Source organism: Schistosoma mansoni, chromosome W (genome assembly GCF_000237925.1).
Source record: "Schistosoma mansoni strain Puerto Rico chromosome W, complete genome".
Lineage (NCBI taxonomy): Eukaryota > Metazoa > Platyhelminthes > Trematoda > Strigeidida > Schistosomatidae > Schistosoma > Schistosoma mansoni.
Window position 1 is genome coordinate 2,887,107 of NC_031502.1, and position 16,810 is coordinate 2,903,916.

At 33.6% G+C, this 16,810-nt stretch overlaps 1 protein-coding gene across 1 annotated transcript in view; it reads left to right on the forward strand.

The window, feature by feature from the left end:
* Positions 1-16,810, forward strand: part of Smp_179590 (putative camp/cgmp cyclic nucleotide phosphodiesterase) — a gene marked incomplete at its 5' end in the record, with an annotated part of 58,122 nt that overhangs the window by 23,552 nt on the left and 17,760 nt on the right. Inside the window, 3 exons of the mRNA XM_018799932.1 lie at positions 4,891-5,024; positions 10,458-10,887; positions 12,829-13,021. Of these exons, the coding sequence (XP_018653795.1) occupies positions 4,891-5,024; positions 10,458-10,887; positions 12,829-13,021 (757 nt within the window). The remainder of the gene's footprint in view (positions 1-4,890; positions 5,025-10,457; positions 10,888-12,828; positions 13,022-16,810) is intronic.

Sequence of the window (16,810 nt, forward strand, 5' to 3'; positions counted from 1 at the left end):
GGACAACTGGAAAGGGATAAAAGAAGCACTAACTTCAACGTGTCAGGAGGTTCTTGGTCCTAAGAAGCATCATCACAAGGAATGGATCTCTATGGGAACCCTGGACAAAATTCAAGAAAGGAAGAACAAGAAACTAGCAATTAACAACAGCCGAACACAAGCAGAGAAAGTCAAAGCACAAGCAGACTACGCAGAAGCAAACAGGGAAGTGAAGAAAAGCATTAAAGCCGACAAGCAGAAATACATGGGAGAACTAGCAACGATGGCGGAAAAAGCTGCAAGAGAAGGTAATATGAGATAACTAGTATTACACTAGAAGGATTGTATTTAAGCTTTCTCGGATCGGTCTAATAACTAATATCTTACAGAGAAAAAAATAAACTTCTGAAATACGACAGTTGGTACGCTTCTAATAATGATTATTATTTAGATTCAGGAGATGAATAATGTTAAGTCCTTTCGGATGATCAAAATATGTGGTATTTTCTGGATCTATCTTGTCGCTAACGTCGTTATTTTTATCTTTTGCTTAGCTGTTCTACAATCACTGGTTGTTTGAAGTATTGGCTCAGTAGCCAAGATGTTCAACTTCCAACCACTGAGTCATAGGTTAGAACTCCGCTCCGCCTATTTCGAATTTCGGCAACCTCTGGTAGTGGTAGCCCTCACTCAAACAGAGTGTCTGTGGTGCTTGAAGTTAAATACATGAATCTCTACCTGGTAAATGAGTTACTACATAAAAAAAGAACCACTATTTGGTTGAAGTCTATTTATCCTTATAAAATATTACAGTGATTCGATAGTTGTTCTACCGATAAGAAATGATTTTAGAGAAAAAAAATTATCAAATCAAATTTCTCTTCCAAGTTACAGTGTAACATGTTTATCTTCGCTGTAATTTTTCCCCTTCAATCTCCTGTGCAACATATGTCATCAGAACAATTTTAAAGAAATTATAAATGAATGAAAAATGAGCAATTAATTTATATCAATGTTCAATACTTGTTTACTACGTTTCTTTGTATCGTTTTTTTTATTTTTGAAATGTATAAAACCATAGTACACAATTCCATAGTTTTTGTTAAGACCTTATTTTTCTCTTGTTAATTCTAACGTTCTCGATAAACAATCTTTATTATTATTATTATTACTCAGGTAGTGAAATCAATTGTCACTTGTCTCCAACCAGTACTACTACCACTACTATTATTATTTTTATTATTACTATGATTAGCATAATATTTATCGATCACTTAAATTTTTCAGGTTTTAGTAAATAGGATTATAACGAACTAGTTTTGTTTCCTGAACAATTAATCTTGTGACTATATATATATATATATATATATATATATATATATATATATATATATATATATATATATATATATAATTATGTCACTTCAGTGCCAAGTTTTGAAATCACACGCAATTAATCATTGAGATGATAAGATATATGATGATGTTATAAAAAAATAACATATTTAAGTCAAATTGGTTTACAGTTTTCTGTCACTGCTGTTTAGTTTAAAAGTAGTATGTTTGGTAAACCATTGTCAGGATTTATCTAGATTGAATTTTCTTTAAAAAAAAAACAGTTCATTATAGCAGGTATGCTATGTGATCTCAAAGAGATGATGTAGTATGGCGACTTAAGCTAATCCGTATATATGTGTTAAGGTCTTATATTGTTCGTTATTGACTAACTGAATGATTCCTATTGCACAATATAGCATACTCCATATTTTCACTGCCAAATGAAATTGTGTTATGTTGAACTCAGAAAATTGGCAATTTCTCAAAATTACTTAATTTTTATTTGATTTACACTAGTTTTCCTAATGGAATTAATATATGTCGAAAACATTCGGTCACCACTACTATCTTCTCAATCTCTATGTCATTCAATTTTTTCTCTCTTCAACTAATTTTTAGCTTTTCGATTGTAATTATTAGTTTTGCCCTTTTTTTTTGTAAACAGAGTAATAATTTTAGCCTATATAAGTGGGATAATAGATAATAAATTAAAGGAGGAGTCGCATAAAAGTACACGCTATTGCATAAACAAACACATTTACTACCTCTCTCTCCTAAAATCTAGAATAATATAACAAACAAACAAGTAAACGAATGAGTTTATATTGTTGATGCGTGTATGTGTCCGATTCTCTTTTTCACTCATATGAGAGTGATGATTTATAGGTTAAGTAAGTAGTACATACTTTTTGGTCGAGATACTTTTTATCCATCAGAATATATCTGTATATGTCACGATATTCATAGTTTAAGGTCATATACACTTTTTTTTAGAGAAACGAAGCCTATTCAAGTTGTATACGGGAGAAAGTTCTCGTTTGTCCCAATTTATTATTGTGGTTGATGGATTATATCTTATGGTTTGTATTATTCCCATTATTATTATTATTGTTATTATTATTATTATTATTCACGCCGTTGTTCCTTTTCATAAATTTCACATCTTACCATTGATTTATTGAAAGATTCCCTCTTATACTAATCATATGCCTATTATGACCTTACTTATTGTGAACTATAGAAAAATACATTATTTTATTTTTTCTTCTCACAAACTATACTATTGCTTCCATGTACTACTAACGAAAGTTAGAAAATATACAAGGTAAAAGTCGATTACCGCCAACCACCACCTAATATATCTTAGCATAGTGCACGTGATGTCAAATAACCTATAGTGAGTAGTAGGCACATTGCAATTTAATCGATAGAATTAGTTTAACTCTAAGGAGGACCTAATATATATAACATTAGTCTCTACCAAGAAACCAATCAATAGTAAGTATATCTCAGTCCTACAGGAGGTCAGTTTCAGCCTGGATACCTTAGTGGTAATGCGTCTGACTATGATGCTGGGTGACACGCCAAATAACACAGAACTAGGTCTAGAGGGTTTTTGGTCGACTCCTTTAAACCACCATCCTACGAGATTGGATAGTGTTTCATGCTAACTTGATACTCTTTATCAAAACTCTCAGTCAACAAAACATATTTAGACCACTGACTTCAAACCTGGTGGTCGGCATTTCTAATTTATGCACATCTTTGAGAATTGAAGTATGAGCAAACTGTCCAACACTACCTAGGTCTCAACAATTTTCCAACCGATATCAGTTCACTACGAAAGTTAAATTTAAAACGTAATAATCTTCATAATAAACCTTTTATATTAAAATGGATTATCATTATTAGAATAGAAAATTCTATAATGTCAACAAAACTTCATGCTGATAATATTTATTATGTTATGCATTATTATTATCCCTATTACTACGATTATTATTTAACCAAACTCCACTTTTTGGTAATCATTCTCTGCAAAAATTGTTTCAAATTGTCGACATACCTATTCATATATATACCAGCAACCAGTTCTGTGGAAGGGATGAGAAGTGAATTTTTTATGGATTTTTATCGGTATTTACGAATAAATTGTTCATTGTAGTCCTGAAGTGTCTTTGATGAACATAGGACACAGTATTAAAGTTTCATATATTTTAAAAACATTTTTAAAAGAAAATTTCAGATCTATATTAGGTTGTGGATTACTTCCAGACTTCATAGTCGGTCACTTTCGATCACTATCAACTTTGTATCAATTATTTTTTTCAGTTTATTGTTTCTTATCATAGTTGATAACCTATTTTGCTGTGTCGCCTAAAATTTTGCAATGTCCAGTAATAAAACCCCAAGTGTCAGCAGCAAAACTGAAACTAGAATTCCAGAAATATGCTAGAATTGTCAACATTTTAAGTTCATTTCTTATCCAACCAAATATTTCATCAATATAAACCCTAACATCTAAGGTAATGAGATTTTGTTATTTCTCACATGTACTTAAATTCCATATAATAATGACGCAATTAACCTTATTTAATAAATATGTTCTTTGTGAATCGACTACTTTGCTGGTATTTATAAATTCGATTTTTATCTTTCATGAATTTGTGCTGTTTTCGATTTACTAATTAAGTTCACGATTTCTTTTTTGGTTGATGTTTGTGTTATTATTATTTTTATTATTGAGTAGCCTGTTAAAATAAACTCTGTGATTCCTGTCAGAGGTAATACTTACGGCTTAGATAGTCTGTTATCACTCGGTGATTCTCTGTATTTATGCTTTTTTATTTCGTTTCTTACCGTTGAAGTGTTCATTTATTAGTATAGGATGTTTGTGGAAATGATTGAATGTTTTTAGTTTGCATCATAGACTGACCTTAACGTGATAAGCTGAGTTCGATCCCTGGTGGGATCGTTGATGCACACTATTGAGATGAAACAGTCATCAAATACTTCCTGGTTTTTGGTGATCATTTAACTAAGGTCATTTCATGATGTAAATCAGATATTTCATTCACCCAAGAGAAACGATCATTCAAAAACTGAAAGCATTGACCAGTTGTTCCGTCCTAGTATGAATTTTCTTAGGAGTGTACCTCCACGGCCTCACTTAGTTTGGAACCAAGGACCTTTGTTCCTTAATAGTGGAAGCTTGACATTCAGACCTCTGAACCAGCATTCAGTGGTTTATATGTCTAACTTCAGTCAATTCGCTGTATTTTACAACCATCTCCCACTGTTTTTGGTGGGTACTTCCCTCACATTCGGCAAATTCGAACTCCACTAGTCATGAATTCCCTCTAATCGCGAGATCTAAAAGTCCTAGGTTCGAGTAGAGGATATTCGTAGGCTACTAGTGTTCGATCATAGGTGTCTTCGACGCATTGCTCGTATATCCTGGGACCACCGGGTAAGTAATGCAGATGTTAGGAAACGGGTACTAAGTAAGGATGGCAAGTCGATTGACGAAGTACTGAAACTTCATCAGTTGAGATGGCTGGGACATGTGTTAAGTATGCCCAACCACCGACTGCCCCGACGTGCAATGCTTTATGGTGTAGGAGCAGGTTGGAAGAAAGCTAGGGGCGGCCAGACCAAAACATGGCATAAATCCATGAAGTCGCTGACAAGTGGACCGGGCCGTGTTGGTAGGTGTAGACTACCTGGTTGGGATTCGCGAGATGATAGCAACCGATGGTTAGAGACCTTGAATGACATGGCTCAAAATCGTTTGCAATGGCGAAGGTGCATCCACTCTTTGTGTTCTACCAAATTCTAATCTTCTGAATTCTTCATGTCTCCATCTTTTTTCTCTTTCCAAATTTATTTCACTGGAATATACTCCTTCAATAACATCTTCAAACCCTTATCTTTCGGATTACTGTTTATACTTTTACTACTTTTACCACTATGGGATTTGAATCGACAACTGCATCTGTTTGTTAATGTTGTATGGCAACTCGAACTGATGTACGTACGTACGAAGTTCTACGTTGCAACTGACTGACTGACTGACCTAGGTTCGATCCTTGGTGAGGTTATGGATTTACGCTGCTAAAAAGTTCAACACTAGCACGAAACAAGTATCAAGTGTTGAATATTTGTTCAAATTATGTTGATTAGTTATTTCTTCCTAATTTTAGCGTTTCTCTGCTATTATTTATGTTGTTAGTTGAACCCATTTTACCTTGTCTCTCGCCAATCTGCATTTTATTTTATGATTAGCATTTTCATGATATAATTTTACCAACTCAATAATAATGGGTTATAAAGTAATCGAATAAATTACTATCTAGACCTAAACCTCATCATTTGATATAAACATTGTTTTTTTATTACTTTAAAGTGTATTGTAATAGTCGAAAATCTTATTGTACGCTAGCTGAAACTCACTTGAAAGTATGATTTAAACAGTTAGTCATACGCAACGTAGAACCTGACTCATATGTGCATCATCGGTCCAAGTTTCCACACTATATCAACATAATGAGATGAAACTATCAAGACAAATGCGAGAGTAGGAGTAGTTAAATTATCAATAGCAATAGAAGAGATGAAACATAAACGATCAGGTGGAAATAATCCATCTGCGGAATGAAATATAAAATAATTTCGAAACTACAGAATCTAAGGGAAAACTAAGATAGAAAGGATTTAGGGTATTGTGAACGATTCTAAATCATGTTACCTAATTAATTAAGATAATTGCAAAAACACAAACCAGGTAATCTGCACTTACCAATATACGGTTCAGTCCATCATTTAGATTTTCACAGACTGGCGCCACCTCTACATGAACAGGGAATATTTAATTAAATTTCACATTTTATTATAGATAACTTTATTCCAATTTTCGTTGTTTGTCACTGCCAATTTTTCTTAATTGATTTTCCTAAGTTAATCAAAGTCAATACATAGCAATAATATACATAGATTATAGTTTTAATTATACAAATATATTTATATATTTCTCTTACATTCAAAGTATCGACGAAGCTCGATTCCCTGTTCAGTTAGATTTGGCTATTCACGTATTACAAACTGGTGAAGTGAGTTGAAATAATTGTAACATTTTTTAATATTGAACGATTTTCATGGTTTAGTTTGGGTGATTGTTTTCATTTGTCTCAGTTAATGTCAATAAAATTATTAGTTAAATAATATTGTTAAGATTATGTTTAACTTCATCTCACTAAATGACATGAGCTAGAGAACTATCATAAACTATGTAGCCCTTCTAGACTTTTCGACTGAGTTTCCAGATTCAGTTGTTGGTTTCTAAGACTTCATGGGGAGAATAATACCTTCAAACTATTTAGTTACAATCCTGTAGTGATATGGTGCAACACTTTTTCAATATCATGAGTAATCTGGTACTTTATTCTCAGGTTGGTTTATTTCTTTTGTCATAGCTACTGACTAGAATGCCTCGAAATGGATCTCAGAGCTAGTCACCAATAAGCGTAATATTACCATCTATTCAAATGATTTTGTGTGGAGATTTTATACAATTTAAAAGTGATAACGCCAGGTTATCTCGATATACATCATTGAAAAATATTATACCAGCTCTTTTCAGTTCTGTTGTATACTTTTCAGATGATGTTAGGTGTTTGATGAAAGTTATCTGTGAACTGTACAAAATAAACTGTAAAACTCCATAACTAACCTTTAATTGAAAAATACTTACAAATTAAGTGGCTAGAGGTATTCAATAGAAAACTCTAAGCCCAGTTGTCGTGTTGGCTGACAATAGTCAACAAAGAATACCATATAATCTTAATGGAACTGAAGGCCCTTATGGGATTAGAACCTGTGTCACCCAGATTCACGGCCGGAGACATTATCACTATGCTTTCAAGTCTCAACTGGCCTCTTGTAGGGCTGATGTATTTATATTTGGTTGATCCTTGTGTATTAACCAATCTTAAGTTTGTTTGGTACTTTAGTCTTGTGACGTGGTCGATAGGATTCGACCAATATTTGTGGTTCTTTTTTGCTGCTACTATAAATCTACTCAAGCTTCAGTTGACCCAGTTGTCTCCTGTGTGTGAACAAATCTACCTCTCCAGCTAAACATATTCATAAAGCTGACTAACGTGTTAAGATCAATCTTATGACCTGTTTCAACTATGTGCTAGGCAATAGAGGATGATGGATGTTTATCATCTACTATTATTGAGTCATTTGGTTTTATTTGTTTTTACAACCATTTAAGTAAATGTTCGGACACCCTGATTTGGAGATCACGATTACTCCTCCCCATGTATGCGTGGCCACATACGCATTTGAATCGATTAATACAGTGGGATGTGATGAAATCGTTTTTATGTCTTTTAGGTTTTTGGTGAAGCATGGGTCTTGTTTCTTCCTTGGTAATGACCTTTGCTTCGTAATGCGTCTTGTTTACAACTAATTTAAGCCTTTGTTTCAATAAAAGACTGCTTGAATCACCTCTAAACGGCTAAGTGATGTAGACAGGCTTTCTTTTCCGCCAAGGCTATAGTAGGTCACATTATACCATGACCTTTCCGTCTATTTATGTAACAATCCAACGTTCATTAATTAACAAAATGCTCTGGTGCTACAGAGAGTTGGAAGGGTCCCCTCACCCTCTCCAAATGCTCTCACATGGTCATGTGTATATAACCACTAACAGAGAAATTCTACTCACTGCCTTCTCTCGACGAGGGTTTTGTCTACGAAATTGAGAGGACGAGAAGCCAAAGTCTGGAGCTTCAACCGGGTTGGTGAGTATGGAGGATTCGCTGAGACGAATTTGAAAACCCTGATTCCAAACTAATAGTTCATATGTGTTCCAGAATCCTGAGAAAACAAATGGCATATAAACTTATCGTTGGTCACCGGATACCATGGGAACACATCTAACGTTGCTCTACTGACTTGTGGATTAGACCTCCACGTCAAAGGCTCGAGGAGTGGCTCCCTAAGGAAACTACCTATTTAGGTTTTGACACCTTACAGTGTTCCAGCCCTTACACATCGAATGATTTGTGTGGCGCATATATATTTGGTGCCTCCTTATACCAATGTCTATGTGTTTAAATAAATAAATGCAGGTATATCCGGCTAACAAGTTCCAAATTGGAAGAAACGCGCATTCTGGATTCCACTGCTTTCTACACTCTATCTGTTCTATATTGAAAATATCTCTTTTGTTCAAGATTTCAGATACATATTTTTAACAAATTCCACGTTAATTCAAAATCTTCCTCCAGATTACCTCTAAACACATACTACTACTACTACTATCACATAATCTAATAAATAATACAATCGATTTTTCAAGAAAAATCATTTCTAACCGTTTTTCTACTCAGTTAACATACTGTAAAATTCTATATCCGGTGACCGGTTATTAAACTTATCTTAACTTTTGCTGATGTTGAATTTAATTTTTATTCCATCAGCGTCTAATGTTTTAATGTAGTGTAATGTTTTAATCCAGTAATCTCCAGTTTCACGGTTGTTATTACTATGAATCTTACTATCGTTAGGAAAACAACAATAATTAACACAAATCATTCCAACTATAATCATAATAGTTTTTTCTCTGTTAATTATCATATAAATTCATTTAGTGTTGTTTGTTTGAATCTTCCCATCGATGTGTTAGGACTGCAACTGGTCACTCTCATCGCACAAGCAAGTGGCTATCAGGACTCAGTGGCCGGTTGGATAACGCGATGGCGTTTGAAGCGAGGGTACTGGGTTCGAGTCCCAGAGTGAACATCAACTCTGAGATGCAGGTACATGCAGCTGACGAGTCCCAAATAGGACGAAACGCGCCTTGTCCTGGATTCCACTGCTAGCCACTATCCATCTGTGCTTACCAATTATCATATAGTTTGGACTAGTTATATTACTTTATGTTCTCCCTATAGTATATTCTATCTCTCGGTTTTGATTCTCTACCCCTATCCAAGTTTCATATTATTTTAAAGTCGGTCAGTGTAAACAAAAACAAAGTTTAACAACGAATGTAATCAAGGCGTACTACTGATGATTGATTGAGTGGAATTAATGGTAGTAGTCCACTGAATATCATTATCGCAGTCGCATAATAACAATAATATTAATTGTAGTTCTATTTTTATCGTCAATCTGCTTCGAGTTTCACTCTTACTCTGACATATGTATCTGTATACTTATTTCTATGTTTGTCGATTCTCTTCTATGCTTTATTTTTTATTTATATAAATATGTTTGTAAATGTTTGTGTGTGTATTTGTCTTTTTTTATTTCCTAACTTAGTCTCTTCATGTCAATATCAATGGTACCACTACTATTTCGAATAATAATAATAAAAATAAAAATAATAATAATGAATACAAAAAGATTGACGAAACAGTAAGTCTCTATCATAAAAAGATTATCAATCTTTGTTAGGATTATTTTGCCTTGTTTACTTCAACATGCTAATTGATATTAGTCATAAATATAATGATGATGACCGATAATAGTTATCAATTGTCATCTAATTTTGACCTGCTTGATTGCGTTGGTTTTTTATAATATAAACATATAGAGGAGAGAGCAAGATAATATTTTGTTTATTTTCCTCTTAAATGAGAGAAGAATTGTTGATGTTTACTTTTATGGAAGATGACAAACAGAGATCAAATTTAATCTATTTGACAATGCAGTATGGTGAAATTCAGCCATGTCAGGTTGCTCATTCATGGAAAAAGAAGATGGCTATGCAATATTACGAGTTGCTCTAGAGGCTAAGTGCTTGCGCACAAGACTTCAGGTAATTGATTCGCAAATGTGTACTGTTGAGAAATCCCATGCTGAGACGAAACAATTATCCTGAACTTGCTGGTTTTCAATGTTTGTGTAACTACAATCAGTTCATGACGTAGACTATAAAATTCAATAGTCTCATTCATAAGATGATATGAAATTATATTATTTTCACAACTATTTTTCCTCACATCTGTTGTCGTTTTCTCTTTCCCAAACAACATACACAATAAATTAGCTCGAAGAAGATTTGGATCCAGTTTGGAGAAGTCGTTCCGTTCTCTGTATGCCAATTAAACATTCCGACGGTAAAGTATTAGCTGTATGCATAATAACAAATAAGTCAACTGTTGATTTAAGAATAAATAATAATAATTTCAGTCAACAAGTTACGCGTCATTTCGATTTCAAACCAGTTACAGATAATGTTCAATGTTCATCAAATGATAATCTATCATCTAAAGAACCCGTTACAATGTCGACATCAATTAACGATTGGTCTGGAATATTTACTTATTCGGATGAATTTTTATTTGAAGCATTCGCTTTATTTGTTGGCTTGGGTATTTCAAATAGTCAACTGTATGAAAAAGCTATACGAAGTGCAGCAAAACAAAAAGTTATCATGGATGTTTTGTCGTATCATGCTACAGCGCCGACATCTGAAGCTAAACGCTTAGCTACATCATTAATACCAACTATGAGATTTTATCATTTAGATAAATTTTCATTTACTGATGTACGGTAGGTTGTTGATACATTTTGTTAGAACTATTTCTATCTTTTAGGGATTGTGGAGATCGTTTAATTTCATTGAGATCATGAACCGATTGATGATAGACCACCATTGGAAACCTGGAATCACTAGACGCCCGTTTCATCCTAATATGTGACTCAAGTGTGCGTATCCACGATCCCGCATGTGATACTCGAACCTAGGACCTTCACTCCGCGCGAATGCTTGACCTCTAGATCACTGAGCCTGCACTCAAATGTATTGATGGCTAACTTCAATTAATTCATGATCTTGCTCAACCCTTGATCCATTACCTGAGGCGGATAATTGTCTCGCACCTCACACAGATTGGATTCCACTGGTCATGACTCTTTTTTATTGAATAAGCCTATTGACATTGTATTGATTGTTCCAGTCATACAAAAGCTCAGGAGAGATAAAAAAGTATCTGAAGTAAAATAGAATGGTAGCTAACAATGGAATGTATGACGTTTATTTCGTTCTATTTAGGGCTCATCAATTAGGGGTACCTGAATTCTGATGTGAACTGACAAACACTTAGCTTGCTGCCTGTTGAATATATGATTTCCTTTCCTACGTTTAGTTCTTATTCTGCATCCACTGAGTGTAGACAGTTTATAAGTGTGCTAGATAAAGTATTTCCTTGCCTATCCTCTGATTGTTTATATTTAGTCATAAATCTTGTTTCTGGTTTAATGTGATCCAGTCCGTTTATAGTATTTTGATCGAGTATCCAGTCTTGTGGCAGAATAATCTCAGTCAGCTGCTGTGTTATCGTATTACAGTAGTAGTATACCGTAAAAATAAATAAGAAAATAATGCAGTACCTTACGTTTTTGACACCCGGTACGTTATTTACTGACCTACTGAGTCCAGATAGCCATTCTCTTTTGTAACAGGTATGAATTTATATCCACCAAGTATAAAATGCAATGGTTTCGATTTTATGAATCTGAGTTTTATATTCATTGATACTTTCCATTAAGAATGATATTGACTTTCAACATCATCACTATGATGTATGTCTGCTATTTGTTGCTAACTCTTCATGTAAAGATCGTTGGTCAAGATCATTTACTTTATTTTAATTTCAGATTTTTATCAATCTTTAGAAAATGTGTTACACTTGATAAGCTCATGTTCTCGATATTATTCAAGTCGTGGATAAATTAACTGTTTTCGACAGTGTTGACGCTGTATTTAAAACAATTTCCATCGAGTTTTTTTTATCAATTAGTTGTTAGCTGTAATCTTATAATCCACTCATTTTTACAAGAATGTACTTTTTGAAAGGATTAAATACCCAATAAATTGTAGTATCTGCCGATTCATAACTAGTCTTGTAATTGCTTTTAAATTGAGGTGGTAATAGTCTTCAGTCATTCACTGATTATGTTTAAGTCCTATCAGAATGACTTATATCTTGTTAATTTGTTTCGAAAATACTCTCAAAAATTATTGTGTATATCTACATTATCATAAAAAAACCCAGTTTTTAATCAAAGTTATATTCAGTATATTTCGTTACTTGGAGAACCATTGAAAACCGAGTCATATTATAATTGTTTTGTTCCCATTTGAGATTTATCATAACCGTACACCCGCCAACTTATATGGGATCGACCTGCAGATGTAGGAGCCTTAAAGCGAGTACTACGTGTATAAACCGTCCAATCCGATTCTAATTGATTTTTATTGACTACAGTTCATTATTCAAATTATTTTCATGTTCTGAAATTTCCCCGAAATCAACTTTGTAGTATACTGTTACATTGTTTTAATATCTTCCTGAATACTACCATCTTTAAGAGTAGAATATTTCAGTGGTTTTTACTTATTAGATTAGATATTGTAAATTACATTTATTGGAAAATACTTTTACTGTTTCATTGCTTTTTTAATTTAAAAAAAAACAATGAAATATATAGATTATCAGATGAAGATACTCTGAAAGCATGTATACGAATGTTTCAAGAAATGAATTTTATGAAATCAATACATTTCGATCAGTTATCATTTGCTCGTTGGCTATTATCTGTACGTAAAAACTATCGTGAAGTTACTTATCACAATTGGCGTCATGCATTCAATGTGACTCAGACAATGTTTTGCATATTACTAGTAAGTAATATATGCTTACTCTTATGCTCTATGTCATAAATTTACTTTACACATGTATTTATGCACATGTGCTCGGTTTCTATATGTGTATGCATATTTTGTATGTGTTCAGGTAGATGTATTAAGTTTGCATGTTTGTTTTTACATGTTAATACGTGCGTCATTTTCTCCAAAAATAGCTTTCTTTGACGTCTTTGTCCTATCTTTCTTCCATTTTCCTTTCGTAGATAAAGTATTATTTTTATATTTTCACTAAAAAGAAATATATTATTTGGAATATTTTCATAGTGGACTGATTTCAATTTTAGAGTAGTACATGCGTTAACAACTAGTTTGTATTTGTGAAGCGGTAGAGCAGTGGTTATATGGTTTGGATTACTTATATCCACATAAGTAGTATGTAACGATGGTCGGGCATTGAATGTATTTCAGTAGAAGATAGATAACGAAAGAACAGGAATGGAACGCAATCGGTATGAAAATGCATGAACAATGTAATCAGAGACGATGGACTGATATTTGCAGAAGGAACAGTCAAGATTGAGACAATTGATTGTTATTTTGCAAATTAACTGTTTACTGTATGGTTATCAGATTTTAGTGAGATAGTCTGTAATTTTCGTATCAAATATGTTCGATTGTCCTCACTCGTGTTCTTGTTCACTACATTTAGAGCGCTCAACTTTCACTCTCAGAGTTACCGGTTCGAACTCAGCTTCAACAAATTCAGTTTAAGCGACTAGATAGTATCACTAGCACTCATATTTGATTTGTGGCTCCAAGACAATTACATAGATCTATATCCTCGGTACTATTTTGAAAATGACGGGATCTTCGGAAAACTTCATACTTACAAACGTATACAAGATTTAATCTTGGAACTTCAATCAAACCCCATTCTGATAATAATCATCATGTGCTCGCTAATGAATGGCTTCAAGATATATTTCCTGGAGTTCTAGTGAGAAGCTGTGACCGGTAGAGTTCAACCGTGTCCGTTGTGAGGCAGTTAATTACTGAAGACAATGGTGGACGATCGCGCAATATCGTGGATTGGTTGAAGTTAAACATCAATACAAGTGGGTGCCTGCTCAGTGGTCTAGAGGTCAAGCATTCGCAACCGGAGATCCGAGGTTCGAGTCCCATGTGCGTGGATGCGCACAGCCGAGAAGTCCCATATAAGGACGAAACGGGAGTCTAGTGATTCCAGGTTTTCAATGGTGGTCTAGCTTAAATCGACTCATGAATTCAACTATTAAACTTGTCATTTATCAATTAATTATCATTCAATGTCGTTCATAAGCAATCATTGCGCTACTAGTTTTGTACTTCGTAAATGTATTAACCACCGAATATATATATATATATATATATATATATATATATATAGTGTGAGTTTTCCCAATGTACATTGGGCCATAAGTTACCCTTGTCGTTCCTAAAGTAACTCTTGTATCAAACTGTTTAAACGCAGATAGATAAGACGACCTTAGGAAATGTGACATTTCCAGGTAGATTTAAGAAGTTCAAACCGCCAAATCAATTGCTTTAAAATTTTTAGACACCTAATGTTATTCGACCGATGAGTGTTATCTAATGTAGGCTATGTAAAGTTTCATACAAATACGTTTTAAAAGTAGGTATTTTAATAGATAGAAATTGTGTTAACTTAGGTTTGAATACAATGACCAAATAGTGGTGTTTAAAAGCTCTTATTCTTTACAATATTACTTTAATTTGAAATTTAACAATTCCCGTGGGGAGGCACAATATAGCGCTAACATAATGGCACTACGCGGCTCCAGTATTGATGGTTGAATTCGGGGGGCTAGTCTCATCGACGAGCCACACTGTGTCTGCTTGGAGAGGTTAATGATCGTTTGTGCAATGTCCGTAGCTCTACTATTCTATCTAAACCCATGACTTGTAGCATGCTCATTATATTATTTAGTGTGCGACGCGTAGACCGCAACAGTTTGGTGCGAGACGCCTCCGGTGACCGATTCCCAGCAACTGTCACTCTTGGATGATAGCTAGTATGTTAACCTAATGACTAAAGAGTTCTGTAAAGAAGCTGTTGTCCTACATATTGCTTTGATTAATTTCTAATTGCAGAATTTCTTTAATGAAATGTTTTGATACATATGGAATTGTCTTAAAAGATCCAATACTTCATCATTTTCAATAAATATGCTAAGTTCCTGTCATAAACTATGAAGTTCTGTAATCACCAGATACTCATTGTACTAATTATTGTTAGATAATGGGAGAATTTTCATCGTTTAACCCTAGCACCACCTAATATCAAACGAATCAAACTATGATGTTGAGCCACAGAAATTAATAGTCATATTGCAAATCGATGATTAACACTCAATAAATACTAGAAACTAGACAATATGACATTGGTAACTATTCCTTGATTAGTTAGTATAAACGTGGATTTATTGTTTAAAGTTACTTTTGGAGTTCGGAAAAGTTTGTACTCCATCTTGGCTTAGTTAATAATAATCTTAACATTCAAAACGGTATTGTAGTTAACTGTAGCACTCAACTGCGCTGCAACTACTCATTTTCTCAAGGTCTAGAATGCTTATATAAATACAAACACCTTACTATCTTTTACTTTTTGTTGGTGGGAGTTGTCAACAGAAAACGCCAAACCTATGTTTCGTACTACAGTTTGCAATTGTCAATAAGATGTACTTACAATCTTGATGGAACTAATGCCTTCTGGGAGATTCAAACACGCGTCATTCAGCTTCACAGTTTGAGATGTTATCATTGGGCTATTCGCTCAGTGGCCGTACCCAGGTCCCAGGTTTCCTTACATCTCAACATAATGCATGCACTGTAGATTCATTTAGATTAATGGTCTCATTACAACTTGATCGATAGAATTCGATTAATACTAAAGGGGTAGGCAAACATATTGTTGATCATCACTTAGTGATCAATCACTTGTGTATTACTGGGAAAAATATTTTTGGAACTACCAAGCTGTGAAAGACGAGTTCTTTCTAGTTTGTATCTTCTTTTCACTATTGAATAAACATCGGATTTTCATTTCTTTCGAAAAGGGTGATATGGTTAAACCACTTGGTCAGAGCTAACTTTAGTTAAGTTCATGGTTCATTATTCAATATTATTGTTTTTTAACTCTCTCAATTTGAAAGTTATCATCTTCAATTTTCGATATACTTATAATTTAGAGGTTTAAACATTTCGGAGAAATTTCTATTATTCACAATTTTATTGATTTCTCGAGAAGTCTTCTGAGCAAACATCTTTTGTTTTCCCCACAGGCAAAACAATTTTTTTTAATAGTACTGGTTTGTTATGTTTGGTTATGTTGAGTATCTTGCTCTCTTTAAAAATATATAATAAAACATATCTATGAACAACAAAACTGTTTACTTAAATCAATTTTCTTTCGGTGTTATTAATGAATCTTTCAGAAGAAGATTTGTTTTTCGGATTAGTAGGGGTTAAAATAATAATAAGAACAAGTCTGTGTTTAGTGAGTTACAGATAGACGTGTTTCACCATATTATTCAGCCACATCAACTCCTATCTGTTTATATCATGTTAGTACTTTAATTAGTAAAAGTTAGTTAATATGTTAGGTTTGGTAATATTGTTCAGTTTGTGGTTAGTTTGCTTTATAGACTGATTTTAGCTAAACAACCATCTAAAACCAAGAAACATCAAACAGCTGTTTCATCCTAGAATCTGACTTCACGGTAGTGAGCACTAGAAATCTAGCCTAAGGCATTGGAGTTGTCGTAA